Source organism: Mobula birostris, chromosome 5 (genome assembly GCF_030028105.1).
Source record: "Mobula birostris isolate sMobBir1 chromosome 5, sMobBir1.hap1, whole genome shotgun sequence".
NCBI lineage: Eukaryota > Metazoa > Chordata > Chondrichthyes > Myliobatiformes > Myliobatidae > Mobula > Mobula birostris.
Genome location: NC_092374.1, coordinates 41,670,807 through 41,695,333, shown reverse-complemented (window position 1 = coordinate 41,695,333; position 24,527 = coordinate 41,670,807). Strand labels below are relative to the sequence as shown.

At 41.2% G+C, this 24,527-nt stretch overlaps 1 protein-coding gene across 5 annotated transcripts in view; it reads right to left on the bottom strand.

Annotated features, from left to right (window-relative positions):
- The window catches only part of LOC140197672 (uncharacterized), a 137,400-nt gene that overhangs the window by 51,326 nt on the left and 61,547 nt on the right, over window positions 1–24,527 (bottom strand). For all 5 annotated transcript variants that reach the window (XM_072257966.1, XM_072257967.1, XM_072257968.1 and 2 more), the window contains 3 exons: window positions 22,503–23,245; window positions 17,699–17,897; window positions 12,196–12,351 (listed from right to left, as the gene is read on the bottom strand). In XM_072257966.1, coding sequence (XP_072114067.1) covers window positions 12,196–12,351; window positions 17,699–17,897; window positions 22,503–23,245 — 1,098 coding nt within the window. The remainder of the gene's footprint in view (window positions 1–12,195; window positions 12,352–17,698; window positions 17,898–22,502; window positions 23,246–24,527) is intronic.

Sequence of the window (24,527 nt, the reverse complement as noted above, 5' to 3'; positions counted from 1 at the left end):
TGATCAAATTACATCAAATGAAAATGCTGAATAAATGGCCTCCAAATTTTTTCAAACTTAATAGAAGGGTCATAAACTGCACTTCTAATTTTCTCCAGATTCAAACACACCATAGTTTGTGAAAACCAATGAAATACAGTAGGAGGGTTGATCTCTTTCCAATTCAACAAAATGGACCTTCTAGCTATTAAAGTAAGAAATGCAATCATCCTTCGTGATAAAGAGGTTAAATTATTTGAGTCTATCATTGGTAGTCCAAAGATAGCAGTAATTGGATGAGGTTGTAAGTCTATATTTAGGACCGTTGAAATAATATCAAAAATATCTTTCCAATATTTCTCCAACAAGGTACATGACCAAAATATGTGAGTTAAAGAAGCAATCTCAGACTGGCATCTGTCACATATTGGATTAATATAAGAGTAATAACGAGATAGTTTATCTTTGGACATATGAGCCCTGTGGACTACTTTAAACTGTATCAACCTATGCTTAGCACATACAGAGGATGAATTCACCAACTGAAGAATTTTTTCCCATTTTTCAGTTGGTATATTAATCTCAAGTTCTCTTTCCCAGTCAGCTTTAATTTTATTAGAGGCATCAGGACATAAATTCATAATTATATTATATATAATTGCTATTACACCTTTCTGAGAAAGATTTAAGTCTAAGGTTTTTTCCAAAGTGTCCATTGGATGTGGGTGTGGAAAATTAGGAGAGACAGTAATTAAAAAGTTTCTAATCTGTAGATATCTAAAAAAGTGAGATCTGGGTAAGTTATATTTATTAGAGAGTTGATCAAAAGACATAAAACAGTTATCCAAGAATAAATCATGAAAAGATATTATACCTTTGGTTTTCCAATCAAAGTAAGCTTGATCCATCGTGGAAGGTTGAAAAAGAAAATTTGATATAATGGGACTTGCTAGAATGAATTGATTAAACCCAAAAAATCTTCGGAATTGAAACCATATACGTAAAGTATGTTTAACTATTGGGTTATTCATTTGTTTATATGATTTAAAAGAAGTAAAAGGAAGTAAAGTTCCTAAAACCAAGCCCAAGGAAAACCCTTGTAATGAATTAGATTCAAGATTTACCCAATGATCTTACTGTGCATCAACTTTGTTCCAGGGTTATGGGTTTGTAGCATTTCTACCTCTGGGTATGAAGATAAACTACATCCAGCTGTGGAGCACTTGCTTTGGGTAATGAGGTTACCGTTAACCACAGTTACCTCCAGACCACCCTTAGGCAAGGTGTATCACCTGTTAGCCTCCTGACTTGGGTTACAGTGAAGCCACGGAATGCAGGTGGTGAGTGAAGCAGAAGGCAAGTTGTGAGTAACACAATCAATGGTTCCTGCTTCTCAGATGCTGAGCAGTAGATTCTTTTAAATGGACAATGGTCAGGGTCACCCATCTTGTAAAGACACTGCATCGGAAGCAAGCAAAGGGAAGCTACTTTTTGTATTTTATCCCTAGTACAACCATAGTTAATACATAATTATCTACAGCAAGTAGTAATTTACTACAGCCAATTAACCCATTGTCAGGTCTTTGAAATGTACAAGGAACAAGGAACACCCATCAGCAAAAAACATGGTATTAAGAATCTGAAATTTCCACATTGACAATCCTCAAAGTCAGGATCAAATTTGGTCTCTGCAGCTTAGAAGGAATTCCTCCGCTGCCATCAGTTGCTTGACGTCACATGTCCAACAGAAGGACGGTTGTCCTTAAGCACTTACAGTTCCACCTGTTGTCTAAACATAAGAAAACCACTTATGGCTGCGCATTATTTAGAATGCAGTTAAGTTTCCACAATAACTAATAATTTCACATCTTATAATCTATAACTGTACATGAGAGTGAGAAACATAGAATCGTTTTGATTTTTGTATGTTTGTAAAATGTTGCTTCATCATGCTGCTTCCATAACAAATTATAAAAATAACACCTTGAGTTAGTAAAGGCACTAGATTATCTGGGAAGTTTCTGGCTCAGCAACATTGTCCAAATAAGACCTTCCTGCCCAACTAAATTAAATCAAGGCAGCTAATAGTCCCATGCTATTTCAGAAATGACAATGACAGAACAACTCAACATTGAAGGCATATGGTTCTCTTTTCAGCTGTAACAGGAAGTTCCACATGCTGTTCATAAATCACATTTGTTGAAGATTTGATAAACTAGCTTTCAGGGATTGGAGTTACATCACTACTGTACATTAGTAAATAATATATGCTTACAGAAATTGCAAACAAAATTTGAAAATTTATAGATGACATTAAATTCAGATATAGTTAAAATCAAGACAGACAGCAATAAATATCGTAGAATAACCTAATAGGAAGAAACATACATAATTCACAACCACTGACATTGAGTTGGGATTTCACTCTACGAGGCTGGTCTTATGTAATGACGTTGTTATATAAAAGGTTTTACGCACAATTTTGTTGTGTAGTTTTTTTAAGTTCAGTAAAGTGTGTTCCTTAAGGTTGTTATAGCCGGGAGTGGTAATGGGGACAAGCTCCCACTACCTATTTAATGATGCAAATGGCATGCGCTACAAATAATCTCTGACAATCAAGCCCAGCTCCTGGCCTTCACACGTGGCTTCACTATTAAGCCTGGCGGAACCATTTCTGCTGACAGGAGAAGAGGCAAAGGCAGATTACTGGTACCTTGAAACCAGTCGCTTCGGGTGGATGGGGCTCATTAACCGTAGCTGGCAGGTCATCTCGGAGAAGGAAAGCTCTGATCTCAAACCTCCGCTGCCTTGCGGTTATATCCACTTATAGGGAAGGCTTCAGGAGTAAACCCCAAGGGAAAAATCCGAAGCTGGAGTCCCTAAGGCAGTCCTACATTGAGTTCGAGACAACAGAGATCTGTGAACACCATGGATTCCAGCTGCCAGGATCATCTACTGTCTATCACAGACACTCTTTCTGGGCAACGCTTCCTGTGTGACACGGGTACTCAACTGAGTGTGTTGCCTGCATCGCCTATTAATGAAAAGGCAAAGAGTGATGAAACCTCGCTGGAGGCTGCCAATAGTTGCAAGATCCAGACTTATAGGACACAACGGGTGATGCTCTACTTCAGTGGGCAAAGTTACACATGGGACTTCATCCTGCCTAAGGTGGCCAGACCTCTGCTTGGTGCAGATTTCCTGTGTGCCAATGACTGTTAATCCATCTTAACTACCAGCTTGCAGATGTCAAAGACTCTGGGTCATTAACCTGCTCCCCCAGTAAGCTCTGTCAAGTACATGCACCACCACATCTGAGTTTACTTAACTGCTGGGAGAATTCCCAGACCTCACAAAGCCCACATTCTCCACTAGTTGCAAAACATGGGGTTGAGCACCACATTCCCACAACTGGCCTGCCAGTTCACGCCGTGTGCACAGACTGAACCCAGGAAAGCTGGCAAGCGTGAAGGGTGAGCATGTCAACATGGAAAGACTCGGAATTGTACACCATTGAATAGCCCATGGTCCCTAAGTGCAATGATGGTTGCTGCCCATGTGGTGATTACCAACTGCCTTATCGAGGCCACCACCCATTGTTACCCACTGTCATACATTCAAGACGTTTTGGCACGTTTAGCTGGAAAGTTAAATTTTATTCCCCAAAGTTGATCTAATTAGGAGCTCTACGCCCAGTGGTGTTTGCCGCTCATGTTGTGATTACCAACGCCTTAACGAGGCTACCACCCCCGATCATTACCGGGTCCCACATATTCAAGACCATTCTACAGTTAATATTTTCCAAAGTTGATCTAGTTGGGGGTTATCATCAGGTGCCTATGTGCTTAGAGGACATTCCCAAAACAGCTGTGATAAACCCATTTGGCCTTTTTGAGTTTCTGCACATGCTGTTTGGACTGAAAAATGCAGCAGACAATGGCTGATGGACTCTGTATTAAAAGCTTAAATTTTCTTTTCGCTTATCTGGATGACAAACTTGTCACCAGTGCTTCCAAATCTGAACATTTATCTCATCTCTGCATACTTTAAGCACTTAAGCCAACGCGGGTTGATTATTAACCTTGCTAAGTCCTAGTTTGGGTTGTCAACTATTGGCTTTCTCTGACATCACATACCTGCAGAAGGTGAGAAATCCCACCCATCAAAGGTAGCCACTATTATGGATTACTACTAAAAAACTACAGGAGTTTTTAGGCATGGTAGTTTTCTATCACTGCTTTATTCTGCGAGCTTCTGAACTTGTATTCCCCCATTATATAGTGTTTAAAGGAAATACCTCTAATCAAACATTTGCTTGGTCAGCAGACATGATGGTGCCAAACAAGCTCTTCCTGACTCAACCCTACTGGTGCACCTGCTCCCAATGAATCCATAGCCATTTACAACTAACTCCTCAAACTACGCTGTGTGTGCTGTACACGAAAAGCTGGTCAGAGGCATGTGGCAGCCTCTCGCCTCTTTCAGTCAGCAGCTCCATTACCCCAAAAGGAAGTATAGCACATTTGACCATGAGCTCTCGGACTCTATCTGGCTGTCTGCCATTTTCATTTTCTTCTAGAGGGCCGCCATCTTATAGCATTTGTTGACCACAAACCCCTCGTGCACGCAATGACCAAAATATCAGACCCTTGGTCTGCATGACAGCAACGCCACCTGGCCTACATATCCGAGTTCACAGCGGATATACAACACATCAAGGGGAAAAATAATGCAGTGACCGACTGCCTCTCACAGACAGTTGATGAAGCCGTACACTTAGGGGTTGATTCTGCCAGCATGTTAGTCGACCAAGTTACTGAAACAGAGGTCTAGGTTTACCAAACAGCAGTCACGGGCCTGTGGCTAGCAGACATTAAGTTCGAGGAAGCTGGGGTTTCTCTCCTATGCAATGTCTCAACCAATTACTCTTGCCCCACCATGCCCACAAACTGGAGATGGACTGTTCATCTCCATACATGGCCTTTTGCATCCAGGCCAGAAGGCCTCACCAAAACTAGTTGCGCTAAAGACTGTTTGGCACGGCTTCAGAAAAAACATGCATGATTGGAACGCAGCTTGTGTGTTGTGCCAGCGGGCAAAAATTAGCTGTCATGGTGGTCCGTGTTGGTCCTCTTCCCTACCACCCCCCATCCCCCTGCAATTCTACACACCTTCTTACCAAGGTGGACCATACCACCAGGTGGCCAGAGGTCATCACCCTAGCATCAAAGACGACCACAGACGTGGTTTGGGCATTCATCAGCATCTGGGTTGCTCGCTTTGGCACCCCATCTGATCATCTGATAGTTCCTCTGACCACGGTCCCCAATTCATTTCAGACCACTGGGCTGCGATGGCCCAGAACCACGGCGTTAGAATACACCACACCTCAGAATATCACCCATAGTACAATGGCCTACGTGAATGGTTTCATCTCTCCTTAAAGACTGCTCTGAGGGTTTGCTTGACCAAAGTGTTCATATGATGATCCTGCTGGGGCTCACAACTGTTCCAAAGGAGGACCTACAGTCATCCATGGCCGAGTTGGTATACGGGCAGCTGTTATGAGTGATGGGTGATCTCATTCCTGATGCCATGACTGCTGAGACGGCCTCTCAACAGTGTTCCACCCTCCTCAGTAAATACAATTCCCTTTCACCTATTCCTACCTCCCATCATGGCATACAGCACTCTTGGGTACCTGTTGACCTACATTCCACCTCGTTTGTTCTCATCCACCATGATGCACACCAACATCCCCTTAGGCTCCCTTACGATGGAACATGGAGAAAAGACTTTTATCATTGATAAGAAAGGTAAAGCTGAACATATTTCAGTAGATCACCTTAATCAGCTCTGCAAGAATTGGAGTATTCCACTGCCATGCACCCAGCATCACAATATGACCGTGAGCATGTCAAAGCACCTCTAGATGAGCCAGAGGCACCTGCGGTTCCTCTACCCATGGAACACAGAACCTGAAGTGAGTAACTTGTCCGAGCTCCAGACAGGCTCACCTTATTCAGGATGAAGCCCGATAAGATTGGGGAGCAGGGTGGAGGAGTACAAGTTAGCAGGTGATAGCTGAAGCCAAGTGAGGGGAAAGGTAGGTGGGTGGGGGAGGAGGATGAAGTGAGGAGCTGGGACACAAAGGGTGGAAATGATAAAAGGTTGAAGAAATCTGATAGGAATGCTGAGTGAACCATGAGAGCAAAGGAAGAGGGCAGCACTAGAAAGAAATGGTAGAATAGTGAGGAAAAACAGTGAGACGGGAGCTACGATGGGGAATGGAAAAAAGGGGGGGGGGGAAGGCCGCTGGAAGTTAGAGAAATTGATGTTCATGCCATCACGTTGGAGACAACCCAGTCAAAATATGAGGTATCCAGTCGGAGAATGGCCTCATTGTGGCAGTAGAGGAGGCCATAGACCGACATGTCAGAATGGGATTGAGGAGGGGAATTAAAATGGTTGGCCACCAGGAAAGCCTGCCTGTTGAAAATGGAGCAAGGATGCTTGACAAAACTGTCATCCAATCTATGTCGCGTCTCAATGATGTACAGAAGGCAGTACCGAGAGCTCCGTATACAGTAGATGACTCCAACAGACTCAGAGGTTAAGTGTTGACTCACCTGGAAGGACTGCTTGGTGCTCTGAATAGTGGAGGGGGTGGGGGGGGAGGAGGTTAATGGGCAGTTGTGGTATTTGTGTTGCCCGCAGGGATAAATGCCAGAAGGGAAATCAGTGGGGTGGGACGAATGGATGAGACAGTCATGGAGAGAGCAAACCCTGCAGAAAGCCGAGAGTGGGGGGAGGGTAATTGCGTGTTTGCTGATAGGATGCCCCTGAAGGTGGTGGAAGTTGCAATGATGTGTTGGATGCAAAGGCTCATTGGAGTGGTAGATAAAGACAAGAGCTACTCTATCCCTGTTATGGCAGCGGGAAGATGGAGCGAGAACAGAGGTCCGGAAAACAGAGAAGATATGGTAAAGGTACCATCTATGGTAGAGGAAAGGAAACCCCATTCTTTGAAGAAATAGGACATTTCAGTTGTTCTGGAAAGGAAAGCCTCATCCTGAGAATAGATGTCACGGAGGCAGAGGAACTGAGAAAAGGGAATGGCATTTTTACAAGTGACAGTGAAGGAAGAAGTATAATCAAGATAGCTATGAGAGTTAGTAGGTTTATAAAATATATCAGCAGACAATCTGTTTCCAGAGATGGAAACAGAGATCAAGAAGTGGAAGTGAGGTGTCAAGAGCTGAACCACGTGAACATAAGGTGACCAAGTGAATTTAGTAACTGAATTTAAATTTTGGCTTGGCGAAGACTATTCAACTATAGACCAGTGGTTTTGGTTCCAACCTGGGGAAAAGAGCTAAATTCCAGCACCAAGGCAAAGGTGACTTGAAAACAGAATTTGACCAAGAGCAACATTAACAAATCTTGGTAATACTAAAGATATTAATAATAAGGGCACACTCTCCAATGGCTGGAATCACTACCAACAATTGCTGTTGAAAGCAAATCATAGTTTTTCATAAATTTCCTTCCTCTCTTTGAGAGATGAGGTGACTCACACAGGTCAGCGAGTGTGCATTAAAAAGCAGCGCTTTGTGGGAGTTTCAGCAGTTGATCATCGGCCAATCAGAAATAGAGATCCATTAACAAGGGAAAATAAAAATAAGGCAGGGGAAAGCAGAGGAGTCTTTGTTGAAGTGGACAGTCTTAGAGTGGGGATTTGAGGCTTTAGCTCTTCGAGGCTTCAGCAAGGAGAGGCTTGAGTGAGAGAAGACAAAAAGCTATAGGTCGAATTTCTTTTCCAGTTTAATTATTCTGCCCTTCTTTACAATTGCACAGTTAGAGCTATAGGGATGCCAGGCAGGATAGCTGAATGCTCCTCTTGCAGGAGGTGGGAAGGCAGGGAGACCTCCAGTGTCCCTGACGGCTTTACTTGCAAGAAGTTCATCTCACTGCACCTTCAAAGACTCCGCATTAAGGAGCTGGAGCTGGAATGGATGAGCTCTGGATGATTCAGGAGGCTGAGGGGTGATAGGTAAGACATATAGAGAGGTAGTTACACCCAAGATACAGGACGTAGGAAATTGAGTGACAGTCAGGAGGGTGAAAAGGGTTAAACAGGTAAGGCAGAGTACCCCTGTGGCTATCCCCCTGAACAACAAGGTATACCACTTCGGATACCGTTGGGGTGACCTAGCAGAGGAAAGTAACAGCAAATGAGGTCTCTAGCACTGAGTCTGGCTCTGTGGCTCAGAAGGGGAGGGAGGAGAAGAGGTGAGCTGTGGTGATAGGGGATTTATTAGTTAGAGGAACAGAAAGGAGGTTCTGTGGATGAGAACAAGATTCTCAGATAGTATGTTGCCTCCTGGGTGTCAAGTTCTGGGAGATCTCAGATAGAGTCCTCAGCATTTTTAAGTGGGAGTATGAGCAGCCGAAGATCCTAGTCCATATAGTTACCAATGATATAAGCAGCAAGAGATGAGACTCTGCAAAGTGAGTTCATGGAGTTAGGTGCTAAGTTAAAGGACAGGACCTTCAGGGTTGTGATCTCAGGACTGCTACCTGTGCAACGTGCTAGTGAGGCAAGAAGTAGGAAGATCATACAGTTTGACACATGGCTAAGGAGTTTGTGTAGGAGGAAATGCTTCAGATTTTTGGATCAATGGCCTCTCTTCCAGGGAAGGTGGGACATATACAGAAGAGATGTTTGCACCTAAACTGAAGGGGGACAAATATCTTAGCAGAAAGGTTTGCTAAACTGCACAGGGTGAGTTTAAACTAGTGTTGCAGGGAGATAGGAACCAGAGTGCCAGATAGTGGAGTGTTTGTAGAGACAGATGTTCTTAAGACCTCAGATAAAGTCAGGAATCAAAAGGCTGGATATTGTGGGACTAATGTTGAGTCCCAACAAGATAGTATGCAATACTTTATCTTCTATTAGGGCAGATAACTGAAGTTTGTGTCATTGCATCTAGTTTCAAGGTAGTTATGGAGAAGGATAGGTCTGATCCTCCAGTTGAGATTCTACTTGGAGAAAGGCCAATTTTGATTGTTATCAAAAAAGATCTGGCAAATGTGGATTGAGACAGGCTGTTTTCTGGGAAAGGTACATTTGGTAAGTGAGAGGCCTTCAAAAGTGAAATTTTGTGAGTACAAAGCTTCTATGCGTTTGTCAGAATAAAAGGCAAGGATAACAGGTTTAGGGAACCTTGGTTTTTGAGAAATATTGAGGTCCTGGTTGACAAAAAAAAAAGGTGCATAACAGGTAGGAACAAATGAATTACTCGAGTATAAGAAATGCAAGAGAACATTTATGAAAGAAATCAGGAGGGCTAAAAGAAGACATGAATTTGCTCTAGCAGACAAGTTGAAGGAGAATCCTAAGAGCTTCTATAGATATGTTAAGAGCAAAGCAATGCAAGGGACATAATTGGCTCTCTGGAAGATCAGAATGATGCATGGAGCCAAAAAGGATGGGGAAGATCTTAAATGGACTTCTTGCATCTGTATTTACAAGGGAGATGGACAAAGAGATTACAGAAGTGAAGCAAAGCAGCAGTGAAGTCATGGACCCTATACAGATTACAGAGGAGTAGGTGTTTGCTGTCTTGAGGCAAATTAATATGGACAAGGTGCTCCTTCAGACCCTGTGGGAGGCAAATGCAGAAATTGCAGGGGCCCTAGCAGAGATATTCAAAATGAGAATCAGAATCAAGTTTACTATCACACCAGCATGTGACATGAAAATTGTTAACTTAGCAGCAGCAGTTCAATGCAATACATAATATAGAAAAATATAAATAAATAAATCTTATTAAGTATACTTCATACAGTGTACATATAATGAATAGATTAAAATTTATGCAAAACCAATTATTACAAAAGTGAGGTAGCGTTCATAGGATCAATGTCCATTTAGGAATCGGGTGGCAGAGGGGAAGAAGCTGTTCCTGAATCGCTGAGAGTACGCCTTCAGGCTTCTGTACCTCCTACTTGATGGTATCAGTGAGAAAAGAGCATGCCCTGGTTTCTGGAGATCCTTAATAATGGACGCTGCTTTTCTGAGACACCACTCCTTGAAGTTGTCCTGGGTACTTTGTAGGCTAGTACCCAAGATGGAGCTGACTAAATTTACAACACTCTGCAGCTTCTTTCAGTCCTGTGCAGTAGCACCCCCCCCCCGTCAATACCAGACAGTGATGCAGCCTGTCAGGACGTTGTCCACAATACATCTATAGAAGTTTTTGAGTGTATTTGTTGACATACCAAATCTCTTCAAACTCCTGATGAAGTATAGCAACTATCTTGCCTTCTTTACAACTGCATCAATTATGTTGGGACCAGGTTAGATCCTCAGAGATCCTGACACCCAGGAACTTGAAACTACGCACTCTCTCCACTTTTGATCCCTCTGAGGATTGGTATGTGTTCCTTCATCTTACCCTTCCAGAAGTTCACAATCAGTTCTTTTGTCTTACTGAAGCTGAGTGCCAGGTTGTTGCTGCGGCACCACCCCACTATTTAAAATATCCTTAGCCAATGGTGAGGTGCCCACAGATTGAAGGACAGCTAATGCTGTTCCAATGTTTAAGAATGACTCTACGAATAAGCCAGGAAATATAGGCCACTGAGTCTGACATCAGTAGAGGGAAAGTTAGTGGTAGGTATTCTAAGGAACCATATATATGAGTACTTGGATAGACAAGGACTGATCAGGGATAGTCAGCATGGCTTTGTGCATGGTAGGCTGTGTCTAACTAATTTAATAAAGTTTTTCGAGGAAGTTATCAGGAAAGTTGATGAAGACAAGGTAGCGAACGTTGGCTACATGGACTTCAGCAAGGCAGGTGATAAGGTTGCACATGGGCAGTTGCTTGGCATTCATTATGAAGTAGTAAATTGGATTAGACATCAGCTTTGCAGGAGAAGCCAGAGAGTGGGTTGTAGGTGACTGCCTCTCTGACTGGAGGCCTGTGACTAGTGGAGTACCACAGGGATAGGTGCTGGATTCGTTGCTGTTTGCCATCTGTATCAATGATCTGCATGATAATATGGTTAACTGGAGCAGCAAATTTGCGGATGCCACCAAGATTAGGGGTGTAGTGAACAGCCAAGAAGACTACCAAAGCTTGCAGCAGAATCTGGACCAGCTGAAAATTAGCAGATTAAGTCTAATGCAGACAAGTCTGAGGTGTTGCACCTTGGGAGGACCAACCAGAGTAGGTCATACACAGGGAGCAGTAGAGCACTGAGGAATGTAGTAGATCAAAGGGATCAGGGAATACAGGTCCATAATGCAACGCAAGTGGTTGCAAGTTGATAGGGTTGTAAAGAAACTGTTTGGCACATTGGCCTTCATAGATCAAAGTATTGAGTACAGGAATTGGGATGCTATGTGGTAATCATGCAGGACATTGGTAATGCTCACTTTAGAGTACTGTGTGCATCTTTGGCCACCTACCTACAGGAAAGATGTCAATAAGATTGAAAGAGCACAGAGAAAATTTACAAGGATGTTGTTGAGACTGGAGGACTTGAGTTATAAGGAAAGATTGAATAGGATAGAACTTTATTCCCTAGAACATAGAAGATTGAGGGAAGATTTGATAGAGGTGTACAAAATTTTGAGGTAAATGCAAGCAGATTTTTTTCCACTGAGCTTGAGTGAGACTATAACTAGAGGTGATGGGTTAAGGGTGAAAGGTGAAATGTTTAACGGAAACACAAGGGGTAACCTCTTCACTCAGAGGGTGGAGAGAGTGTGGAACGAGCTGCCAGCACAACTGGTGGATGTGATTTCAATTTCAATGTTTAAAAGAAGTTTGGACAGGTACATGGATGGGAGGGCTATGGTCTGGGTGCAGGTTGCTGTGATTAGGCAGTTTAAGTTGTTCGGTGTGTGCTAGATGGACCAAAGGGCTTGTTTATGTGCTGTAGTTTTCTATACCATGTGTTTTCCATAATACTTTGCTTCATGATTTTTCTTCTCCCAGGTTCTCCCTTATCAAGAAGGATACCACGGTCACAAGATCTCTACTGGAGAAATAAATTCTTTGCCTTCTCAGATGGAAAACAGGTTTACTATCTCAGAAACATTTCCCCGAGTGTAAGCCAATTGAAAGCTATGACTGTTCCTGATTTTAAAATGTCATAATAATTATCAGTCATAAGCTTCCAGAAAATAAGATGAAAACTTACTTTATCCCAAATTTTGCTTGAGGGATAAGTGGTGCTTCTTCCTGTTGTTTTTCAAGTCCAGAGGTAGATGGGACAACGTTCTCAGATGGATATCCTTTTTGTTGATTCACAAAAAAGTTGCTCAAGACCCCAAGTGTTTTACTTGTATTTAAGCTTCTATTGCAATAAAAAAAAATGAGTAACACTTAAACACAGCGTTTAGGAAATGTGGCAACTTGCAAGACTAATGTGCAATCTTAATTTCTTAAGTAGAAGTTGCTGCAGCTTTCTATAGTAACATGACCGATCAAGAACCAATGGATCTTAAGTACATAACAACATAATATTACTCCAAATGCTATCAATGTATTAATCATACAGTAGGAAAACAATTTTTTTTCTGCATGATCTGTCAGATCCTATCAGGATTTTAAAAATTTAAATCAGATATCCTTTTTATTCTTCTAAATTCTAAACAAAGATAAGGCATCCGTTAGTCATGCGAGACCATGAATCTGCGCCTGGAAAGTCTTCACTCTCCAGGCCACAAGCCTGGGCAAGGTTGTATGGAAGACCAGCAGTTGCCCATGCTGCAAGTCTCCCCTCTCCACGACACCAATGTTGTCCAAGGGAAGGGCATTAGGACCCATACAGCTTGGCACCAGTGTCGTCACAGAGCAATGTGTGATTAAGTGCCTTGCTCAAGGACACAACACATTCCCTCGACTGGGGTTCAAACTCTCGACCTTCAGGTAGCTAGACCAATGCTTTAACCACTTGGCCACGTGCCCACAAAGACAGATGTATCAGTATTACAGTGGTCTCCATCTCTGCCGGTGCTCAGGGCTTCCTTCATCATGTCAGTAGCTCGATTTTCATTACCGTCAGTCATGCAAGTTCCGGGTCGAGACTCAGATGTAAAAGGATTTTTCATTGCTGTTTTGTTAGTTTTGTTCTATCAGTCAGGCTTTGTTAGCCCTGAGCTGAAACCCTGAAACTGGAGGACTGGTGGACTACTCTTACTCTGGCCTCTACCCTTTGACCTGTTTGCATGGGTGACCCTACCAGGAGCATAACGCTCTCACTACAGCCAACATAGCACTCCGGGTCATTGAAGCATGCGAGCCTCCAAACCCTAAGACAAAGTCGTGGTCCTCTTGGAGGATGAGGCCAGCTGATATGGGAGTAAAAGCCTGCAGAGCTGAGGGAGAGTGATAGGTTGGATCCAAATGGGCTTGGTGACAAGAAGCAAAGGGTACTGATTGACAGCTAGTTTTGAGACAGGTTAATAGACAAAGACAATCTGCCTAAACTAATAACACACAAACAATTGTACTTTTCATGTCTTTATTAAACACATTGCTTAATCATTCACAGTCCAGGCTGGAAAAAGTATGTGAACCCTTGTACTTAATAATGGTAGAACCTCCTTATGCAGTAATAATCTCCACCAAGCGTTTCAAATAGGTTAAGGTCTGGACTCTGGCTTGGCCATTCCAAGACATGAATTTTCCTCTTTTTAACCTATTCTATTGTTGATTTACTCTTCTGTTTTGGATCATAGTCTTGTTGCAGCATCCAATCCAGGATGTTGCCTGGATTGGGGAGCATGCCTTACGAGAATAAGTTGAGTGAACTTGGCCTTTTCTCCTTGGAATGATGGAGGATGAAAGGTGACCTGACAGAGGTGTATAAGATGATGAGAGGATAGTCAGAGGCTTTTTCCCATGACTGAAATGGCTAACACGAAAGGGCACAGTTTTAAGGTGCTTGAAAGCAGGTACAGAGGGGATGTCAGGAGTAAGTTTGTTTGTTTGTGTTTTTTTTTAAACGCAGAGTAGTGAGTGTGTGGATGACGAGCAACAATAGCTGGAATTTTTGAGAGCAATTTGGAAGGCACAGCGTAGATACATCCCAAAGAAGTAGTACACTTCTAAAGGCAGGATGATGCAACCATGGCTGACAAGAGAAGTCAAAGCCAACATGAAAAACAAAAAGAGGACATATAATGGAGCAAAAATTAGTGGGAAGTTAGAAGCTTGGTAAACTTTTAAAAAACCAACAGAAGACAATTTAAAAAGGTCATAAAGAAGGAAAAGAAGGAATACGAAGATAAGCAAGCCAATAATATTAAAGAGGATTCAAAAAGTTTATTCAGATATATAAAGTGTAAAAGAGAGGAGAGGGGAGATATAGGACCACTGGAAAATGATGCTGGAGTGGTAGTAATAGGGGACAAGGTTACAGCAGATGAACTAAATAAGTATTTTGTATCAGTCTTCACTGAGGAAGTCACAGGCAATATGCCAGAAGCTCAAGAGTGTCAAGGGGAAGAAGTGTAGGCAGTTGCTATTACTACGGAGAAGATGCTTAGGAAACTGAAAGGTCTGAAGGTAGATAAGTCACCTGGACCAAATGGTCAACACCCCAGGGTTCTGAAAGAGCTGGCTGAAGAGATTATGGAGGCATTAGTAGTGATCTTTCAAGAATCAATGCATTAGGGCATGGTTCCAGAGAACTGCATAATTACAAATTCAGTTCACTGCACTCTTCAAGAAGGGAGGAAGGCAAAAGAATGGAAATTATAGGCCAGTTGGTCTGACCACAGTGGTTAGGAAGACATTGAAGTTGATTGTTAAGGATGTTGTTTTGGGGTACTTGGAGGCACTTGATAAAGTAGATCGTAGTCAGCATGGTTTCCTTAAGGGAAAATCCTGCCTGACAAATTTGTTGGTATTCTTTGAAGAAATAACAAGCAGGATAGACAAAGGAGAATCGGTGGATGTTGTGTTCTTAGATTTTCGGAAGGCCTTTGACAAGGTACCACACGAGGCTGCTTCACAACTTAAGAGCTTACTATTTTACATGGATAGAGCATTGGTTGATTGACAGGAGGCAAAATGTTGGAACAAAATGGCTGCCGTAGACCATTGGTGTTCCACAGGGGTCTGTGTTGGGTCCGCTTCCTTTCACATGAAATGTCAGTGAATTGGAATTGATGGATTTTTAGCCAAGTTTGCGGGCAAAACAATGATAGGTGGAGGGTCAGGTAGTGTTGAGGAAGCAGAAAGGCTACAGAGGAATTTAGACAGATTAGAAGAATGAGCAAAGAAATGGCAGATGGAATGCAGTGCCAGGAACTGTATGGTCATGCACTTTGGTACAGAAATAAAAGCATATTATTTTCTAAATGGAGAAAAAATTCAAAATTCTGATGTGCAAAGGACTTGGGAGTCCTTGTGTAGAATTCCCTTAATTTACAGGTTGAGTTGGTGTTGAGGAAGGGAAATGTGATGTTAACAATCATTTCAAGAGAACTAGCATATACAAACTAGGATGTAATGTTGAGGCTTTATAATGTATTTACTTATTGAGATAAAATGAGGAATTGGCCATTCTGACCCTTCAAGCCACACTGCTCAGCAATCCCCGCTTTAATCCAAGCCTAATCATGGGACAACTTATAATGACCAATTAACCTACCAACTAGTACATCTTTGCACTGTGGGAGGAAACCCACATATTTATAGGGAGAACGTACAAACTCCTTGCAGGCAGTGGCAGGACCAGAGGACAAAGCTTCAGAATAGAGGGACGTCCATTTAGAACAGAGATGAGGAGGAATTTCTTTAGCCAAAGAGTGTGAATATGTGGAATTCATTGCCATAGACAGCTGTGGATGCCATGTTATTGGGTATATTTAAGGCAGAGGTTAATAAATTCTTGATAAGTCAGGGCATGAAACGTTATGGGGAGAAGGCAGGAGTTTAGGCCTGAGAGAGAAATGGATCAACCATGATGAAATGGCAGAGCAGACTCGATGGGCCTAATTCTGCTCTTATATCTTATCTGATGGTCTTATATGATCGAGTCATTCCTTTAACAAATCCATGCTCAATATCCCCAATTAAGTCTTCAGAAGCTTTTCTTGTAATTTCTTCAATAATCGCTAGAAATATTCAGGAGGGAAAGGTGTGGACAGAGAAATGGCCAATACTTCAGGTCCAGGACCTCTCATCAGAACTTTTCATTTACTGATATTTTAAGTCGTCAATCATTTAATACATTTTTAGCACAACTTCATTCTCACCCTCTACATATAAACTATCCTTTTAAGTTTGCTTTCCTTCTGATTCATTGATCTGCATTTCTTGTCTTTCAGCCAAATAACTATCCCTGATTCTTCATGCATCTTTCTTACTCATTGATTCCAGCTGGCCAATTATTTAATAATCCTGTTACATCTCCCTTCTTACAACTAACTATAATTTTAGCAATTTCACAATACTCTTGCAAAGTACCTTATTTTAATTAGTTATTAAACATATCCAATAGTGCTTCTTCTCTTTAGGGGAATTCAAAATTCACAGATGGAATCAGTTAACTAGCATTTTATCACCCATAAGTTTGCCTAATTAAAAACTTCTCCTGTTTTAGAGATAGTTCCGTCGTGCCCAACTTTCTTGACAATAAATATTTATACAATCATTTGCCGAGTCATGGTTCAAATTCAGTTTTTATAAATTTTTTTTAAGCTTCGTGAGGATTGTTTTGGGGACAGAAAGGGGAATCAGGTTAGGGTTTATGGGCAATGATGAGGGGGAATTAAAAATCAGGCCATCGATGTGGTTGTGGGACATTCATATTCAGATGTTGGGTGGTTGAAGGTGGACAAGAGCCTCCTCGCAGCTCATTGAATTATCAGCGGTTTCTGGAATTTGTGGTCCCCTGGGCCCACAAATCAATGGGATCAGAGTTCGAGAACAAATGTCCAATGATTGAGGCCCAAGGGTCAAATTGGAAATACAGAAGTCAAGACCCATTGGCAGGAACCAAAGCTGCGAATCTCTGCAAGTCCTCAGGGGAAGGCAAAGCCCATGTCTGCAAGCCTGAGCCCAAGTCCACTAAATGCGTGTGTTAATTGTTAATGCAAACAGCACAACTCACTATATGTTTCAAGTTCAATTATCTTTCAACCATACATGAATATATCCACATATGGATATAGTGTTTCTGTGAGCCCATAATAAATAAACATGAATCTTGAATCTATAACCGCTTGTGAGTTTTTCCTGACAGTTTCTTAGTGACTCCATTTTAAACAGATTTAATATTTTAAAAAACGCAAACAACGTTCACCTGCAACTTTGATGTGTGTTGCTTGTTATTTAATATTTTGTTAGTTTATGTTCCATATAGGTCCACAACTGAATAAATTCAAGTAAGGTGCACACCAGTTTGTAGAAAACAAGCACAGTAGTATTCAGCGTGAAAAATCAGGAATTCAAATAAATACTATTTTCATTGCCAGCGAAAATGATGCATGAGGAATGGTCAAGCTCAGTCCACATGCTGGAACTTACTTATTCAGCTTACAAATATAGAAGTTGCTTGTGTAAAATAGTCAAAATCTATCATACTTGTAGAACCATGCTTCAGCAAGACAGAGTTAGCTTTAAGCAGAAGCAATGGGAAACTATAAAGGAAATTATATACTGATTAGGAAATTATATATTGACTTTACCCTTTTGATTTACTTTTCTGTGGAAGTCTTGAAAGAGCTAGAGATGCATTCACAATGGTAGCTTCTTTATTCTTCCCACTATACAAGCTTTTTCTTGGCTGATATGTTTCAAATCCGGCTGATTCATCATTATCATTATTATCTGCTGTATTCTGAGCTAATGGGATAGATTCCAGATCCACACATTTAATGTACAGGTCTGTAACGAAAATAGGGCAGAAAAATGAGTTACATCGTTTTATCACAAACAAGAGAAAATCTCCAGATTGCAGAAATCCAAGCAACACACACAAAATGCTGGATCAACTCAGCAGGCCAGGCAGCATCTATGGAAACGAGTAGACAGTTGACATTTTGGGCCAAGACCCTTCATCACGACTGGGCTCTGACGTAATGCCATTATCAACAGTGCTCCAAATAAATCTTTCCACAATAGTGATAAGCAATAAAATATTGACAATTTGAAATAACATATTTGTTCAAATAGTTCCTACTGAAAATATAAAACATTACGTCTGAAAAGTAAATTGTTCTTTTAAAAGAAAGTCAGCAAATTAATACAAGGAAGTAGCTAACCAAAGTTATGCCAGTCAGTAATATAACCTTTTATAGGGCCTTAGAAGAGAAGGACTACTGGAGTAGTGGATAAAAGCTTTTCCCTTCTTGAAAAGAAGTGTACCCCCCCCCGCCCCCATTTGATTGTGACTCTCCATTGGCGATACGCAAGCTGGAGAAGTACGATGTGGAGACCAAGTTGTTACCCACGTAGCAGGCTTCCCCTCTCCAAGCAGAGACCGATATAGATGGCACTATCAACGTTGCAGGAGTTGCCAATCAGCATTCGACTCAACATAGAACTACCTTAGGGACTCCATCTCCAGATTTTTCCTTAGAGTTTACTCCCGAAGCCTTCTCCATGAGTGGGTATAGCTGCAAGGCAGCAGAGGGTTGAGTTCAGTTTTCCTTCTCCTAGATGAGCTGCCAACCATGGCTGGTGAGCCCTATCTGCCTAAAGCAATTGGTTTTAAAGCGCCAGTAACCCACCTTTGTCCCTTCTTCTATCAGTAGAAACTGTTCTGCCAGGCTTAGTAGCTACACCACACGTGAAGGCCACGAGACTATTTGGGGGCATTTAACAGGTATTGGGAGCATATTGTCACGTACCCTGTGACGGGGATAAAGAACCAGCAGAAATAGAAACCACTTTGGAGTCTCGTATTGCTAACAACTAATAATATTTATTAGTAACTACGCAATACAGTAATATCAAGGTAAATAATTCACACAGGTCAGCAATAAAGTAAGTGTGGAATATATATGTATGAAAACCAAGCTTCTTTAAGCCCAGGGGTAAAAAGTCCTGAGGTCTTTATCATCTGACCTCCTATTTATTTCACCAGGCTGAGCATCACCTGTCACTCAAAGAGTCCTTCCTTCCTTTGTCTGTAAAGGAGTGCACAAGCAGGCAACCTGTCCTTGAAAGTAACATCAACAACCAGCCTTTGGTCACCATAGCAACTTTCAAGCTGCTCGGTGCTGTCTCCAACTCCAAACTCAGTAAAAATCCAAAGTTACTTCCAATGCCTTAAAGTGACAGTCCAACCGTTAATCTTCATCTCTCTCTCTCTTTTCAAAAGCAACACATCAGTGGTAAATAACTCTGTCTCTCTCTCTCTCCTTTCCAAACAAACCATCAATGATGAATGTCTCTCTCTATCTCTCTTCAAACAGTTAATAGGGGCATTCCTGGATCCCCTCACAATATCCCCACTACCACCCCTGGCAATAACAAACCTCAAGCAACCATAAGGTGCCCCTTCATTCTCAAAAGGAATGAACACACTTGTTTCAGGACAGACATTCAGCGTCAAGAATCTACTTTTGATCCTGTAAATGAACATCAAGCTAGTGGTTGCAACTGAATGAACTTCTACCAATTTGGACACTTACCTGATGAATACATGAGAACATTTAATATGAAGTACAGTAATACAATTCTCTCATGAATTTTCTGATCAAAACAGTTTTTTTAAAAAAAGGGTGACCTGCTTTATAAAAGGCATTTATGGAATACAACTGAATTTCCACTATGATTAAAAACTAGCACTGATTAGAACCAGATAGTCTCAATTTATCAAAATTTTCCTTTCACTTCACCAACATTTTAACTCTAAAGGAACTTTTTAGAATTCCCTTTGAGTTAAAACAGGAAAATCCACAATGAGCTAACTTGTTTCATGTACTAAATTTCCAAGATTCAATGAAAAGACAGTCTAACCAACACCCTCCCCACAAGTTATGTGATTTGCAGGATTTTCTATTAATATTCCTCATTCAAATGTAACATTTAACTGTCAAAAACTACAATACATCTACAAGAATTAAAGTAACTCCCTCAGACCGCAAGATTCAAGTGTTAGTAATTCTGTACTTCCGAATGCAACAGATCATAGCAACTCAATGCAAACCCTGTATCCTAACTGTGTTCATCGCTTAAAATTAATTTTTGATTTTAGTGAGATATAACTGTAGAAAATTTGGCTTTAAAATTTTTAACTGTAAGGTCACTGGGCCCTCAGTTCATTCTCTTTCATAAAGAAATTAAGATCTGGTAACAAGCAAATAATACAAATTTCCTTAAGCAGAAAATCAGAAAGGTATTGGAGAGTTCACAAATGTGGTAGATAAAATAAACACAGCATGTTATATAAAATCTGAATGGAAACTAGTGTGTTTTTTGTTACGCAAACACAAGGAAATCTGCAGATGCTGGAATTTCAAGCAACACACATAAAGGTTGCTGGAGAACGCAGCAGGCCAGGCAGCATCTCTAGGAAGAGGTACAGTCGACGTTTCAGGCCGAGACCCTTCGTCCGGACTAACTGAAGGAAGAGTTAGTAAGAGGTTTGAAAGTGGGAGGGAGGGGGGAGATCCAAAAATGATAGGAGAAGACAGGAGGGGGAGGGATGGAGCCAAGAGCTGGACAGTTGGCTGGCAAAAGGGATATGAGAGGATCATGGGACAGGAGGCCTAGGGAGAAAGAAAAGGTGGGGGGGGGGGAGCCCAGAGGATGGGCAAGGGGTATAGTGACAGCGACAGAGGAAGAAGAAGAATGTGTGTAGATAAATACATAACAGAAGGGGTACGAGGGGGAGGTGGGGCATTAGCGGAAGTTTGAGAAGTCAATGTTCATGCCATCAGGTTGGAGGCTACCCAGACAGAATATAAGGTGTTGTTCCTCCAATCTGAGTGTGGCTTCATCTTTATTAGAGGAGGCCGTGGATTTGTTAATTCATTTCAAGATTACATCCAGTGATAGATCACAGGAAGCTGCATCTTAAGAATCACCTCTCAGCAAAGGCAGACGCCAATGATGCACTACAGCCTTAATGAATGAGCACAGCCTTTGGTTAATTGTGGAAAAGGAGTATTTAAAGATGAAGATCTTAGATCTAGCAGAAAATTTATGGTTTGCCAGGTTTTTATTCTCCTATAGGCCACTGAGACCTGAAGTATCAAAATCAGGCTTATTAAAGCACTAGAAAAATACCATCAAACCATCTCTGCTAAATTTCCCAAATCATCAAAAGGCCAAGTAAATCTATTTACATACCCTCACCTAAGCCACCACCACCAGTATTAAGATCCCCTGGTTCGATCTTATTTACAATATTGAGCAATAAACATCATTCACATACCCAACACTAGACTACTCTTCTCCATGGATTGTCACCTTGTCGTGGTGGGGAAGCTTGTGTGGTCCTGTGATCCTGAGAGCAAAGCCATCTGGAGCTATGCTCCTGGTAGGGTCACCCATGGCGGTAAGGTCGAGGGTGAGGTTCTTGACCAAGAACAATCCAACCAAGACCTCAACGGTGGAACAGGCAGGCGAAGTTGCTTCGAACTCAACGGCTGTGAAGGCGGATGAAGGCTGCAACAAATCCATCAGCTCCAATCATCGTGGTTTCCATGCCATTGGAATAAGTTGGTTGATTTGTGAAGTATCGTGTGCTTCTTGGAGTGCAACATCAAGTACACGGTAAACAAATACACGCACAGGCGTCTTTGCTCTGTGGGCCACTTCCTCAGAACGAAGACCATCATCCTCGACCTCGAGGGATAGCCACGACGACTAGACTATTCCAAATAAGAGATTACCATGCAGAGGGGCAAATTTTCAAAGGGTGTACTCAAAACATCAATGAAGAAATACATTCCTAGTGACTCCAGGGAATCTCTGGTTCACAAATGAAGGAGAAACGATCAAGATGGATTTGAGAACCTTACGACCACACATTGGGAGCAAAGGCCCTGTGCAAGCAGCTGAAAAGCAGACCATCTCACTACTCACTTGCCTGGCCTTTAGCCGACACTTACCCATCTGCAATTCCCACAATGGACTCATTATCCACTTCAGAACTAAAAGAAACTTCTAGAATTGAACAAGATCATCCTCAATCCCAAGGGACTGCCCAGGGCAGGAGATAACAACATCCAGTAGTTATTAGCCCTTCAAGTTTATTCAAAAAGAATGCTGCAAAGTGGCTTATTACAAGTAGATAAAGTATGAATCTTGTGTGGAAAGTCAAACCGATCTCTGCTTCTATTTGCAACATGAGCTGTAAAACTCAAAAAGATGTTAATGCACACAATATTCAGAAGAATATGAGCACAAAATACGATTCAAAGCTTCAAAGTAAAATAATTCTGTTTAGTTTGACTGACATACCACCTACAAATCAATTTTAGCAGGAAAAGTAGCACTAATCACATGCTATTTTAGGAAATACACAATATAATTTACCTGATATTGGTCGTTTAGCCAAAGACTGCTTGCTTGGAGTGTCAAATCTAGAGCAAAGCCTTTTACTAGGCATTTTTCTGTTACTTTCATCTGCTTTGGCTAAATTGGTTGAACTGCCAGCTTCTGCAGAGTTCTTACAACTTAAAGCACCCTGCTCAAGCACATTAGGATCCATTTTATTAGTCTTCTTTACAAGGCATAAAAGTGAATCTTCCTGGAATGCCTCACAATCATCTCTGTTCTCCTGAAACTCGACACACTTTTCTCCTGACTTTCCTTGTTTTGCATATCCCAGTTTTGTTCTTTTCTTGGAGGTCAAAGACCGTCCGGAGGCAGCTGAAGGTTCACTTTGTAACTCTTTCTCAGTATTATTCTTTGCAGTACATACAACTGAGCTTCTGCTAGATCCCTGCTTGTTTTGTTGGCAAGATTTTGCATCCTCTGATTGTTTATGAAGAGGCAAATGCTCCTTTGCTGATTCCCTTTGTTTTACATCTGAGGCAGCAACATGGTCTCCATCTGCTTTCCGATGCTTTTCTTTCTTTGTTATATTCTTCACATTCAAGATAGATTTCTTTCTTTGTTCTATGGATTTCTGGCTCAGTGCCTTCCTTGGTATGGAAGTCCATGATTCAAAACAGAAGCTCTCTTCTTCCACCAATTCAAATTCAAAGTCATTACACTTTGGTGTAAAAACACGAGGCCCAACTTGTGGTGGCTGTGTCAATCCTAAAACAGTTGGTCTGTAAAACAAATGTAATTAACTGTATTCATTATTTTTAAACATCAACTTGAATGCTCGAAGATCCACTGAGGTACAAAATTAAAACTTAACCACACCCAGTATAAATCCAACCAGGGCACTTAGAATGTTCTTCAGACATACTTGCCTGACCAACGAGCAATTGCATCGTCTGGTACCTGGATATTAAATCTGAAACAGACTTCGCATCCACACCTGTAAAGTCAAATCCCAATAATCTTTCATCCACACGCCACAGCCAATGGATCTGCCTGACCACGATAAACTTAAAGCCAGTGCATGATTAAAAATACTGGAGCAACAAGATGATTGACTAATTCAGCAGGTCACTCAGCATCTGTGGAGAGTTCAGATTGAGACCTGAATCAGATCAGTTGAGTTCAGATCAGAGAGAATCAATGGACAAGAGCTCTTCTTCACCCTGTTTTAGTCCTTTTTTCTTCTATCTGTAGTTTATGCTCAAAACAAGGTGGTTTACTGTAGAACCCATGGACAGAAATTAAACGGAGAAATAATACTGCACCTTGCACTCAAAAGTCAGAATTTTACAATACTGTGTTCCCTATTCAGTCTGTTAAATTCATAGTATAAACTAGAATAATAACCAAGTTTTTATAGTGCTACTTTGAAGAACTATATTTTTTCCACTCTGTACTGAAAATATGACCAAATTACAGCTGCAATATGAAGCATTTTCTTCCTCTGCTGCCAACACACCTAGAGTACGTCAACTTTTCATATCATCAAATTCTCCTTTCTCTTGGTCATAGCGAAGTGTTTCATGCTTTTTTGACCCATGATTCCTTGCAATTTTATATTTTTATTGTTTCTCTTACAATGAAAATGCACTAAATATTTGTTAAACATCATTGCCATTTACATATCTTCTATAATAATTCATCTTTTTCCTGTCTATTTATATTTGTGATTTTTGCATACTTGTAGAAACTTGTACATTGTTCATAATTCTTGTTAATTTTCATTCACATTCTATTTCGTTTCAATTCTCAAATCAATTGAACTATTTTGGAATATGATGAAACTCTTAGTCCAACATTATCCTTATCTTCTCTAGTTAACCATTAATATACCACTTGTTCTGTGAAATTTGCATTCAAAGGAATATCAAGAAATATCTGTAATTTATTACCCTTTACAGTATATCTTAATCTACTTTCTGAATTTATCAGCTATCTCTCCCCCTTACACTTTAGTGAACATACATTTAAACTGAATGCCCTGATTCTCTAGTTAACATATTG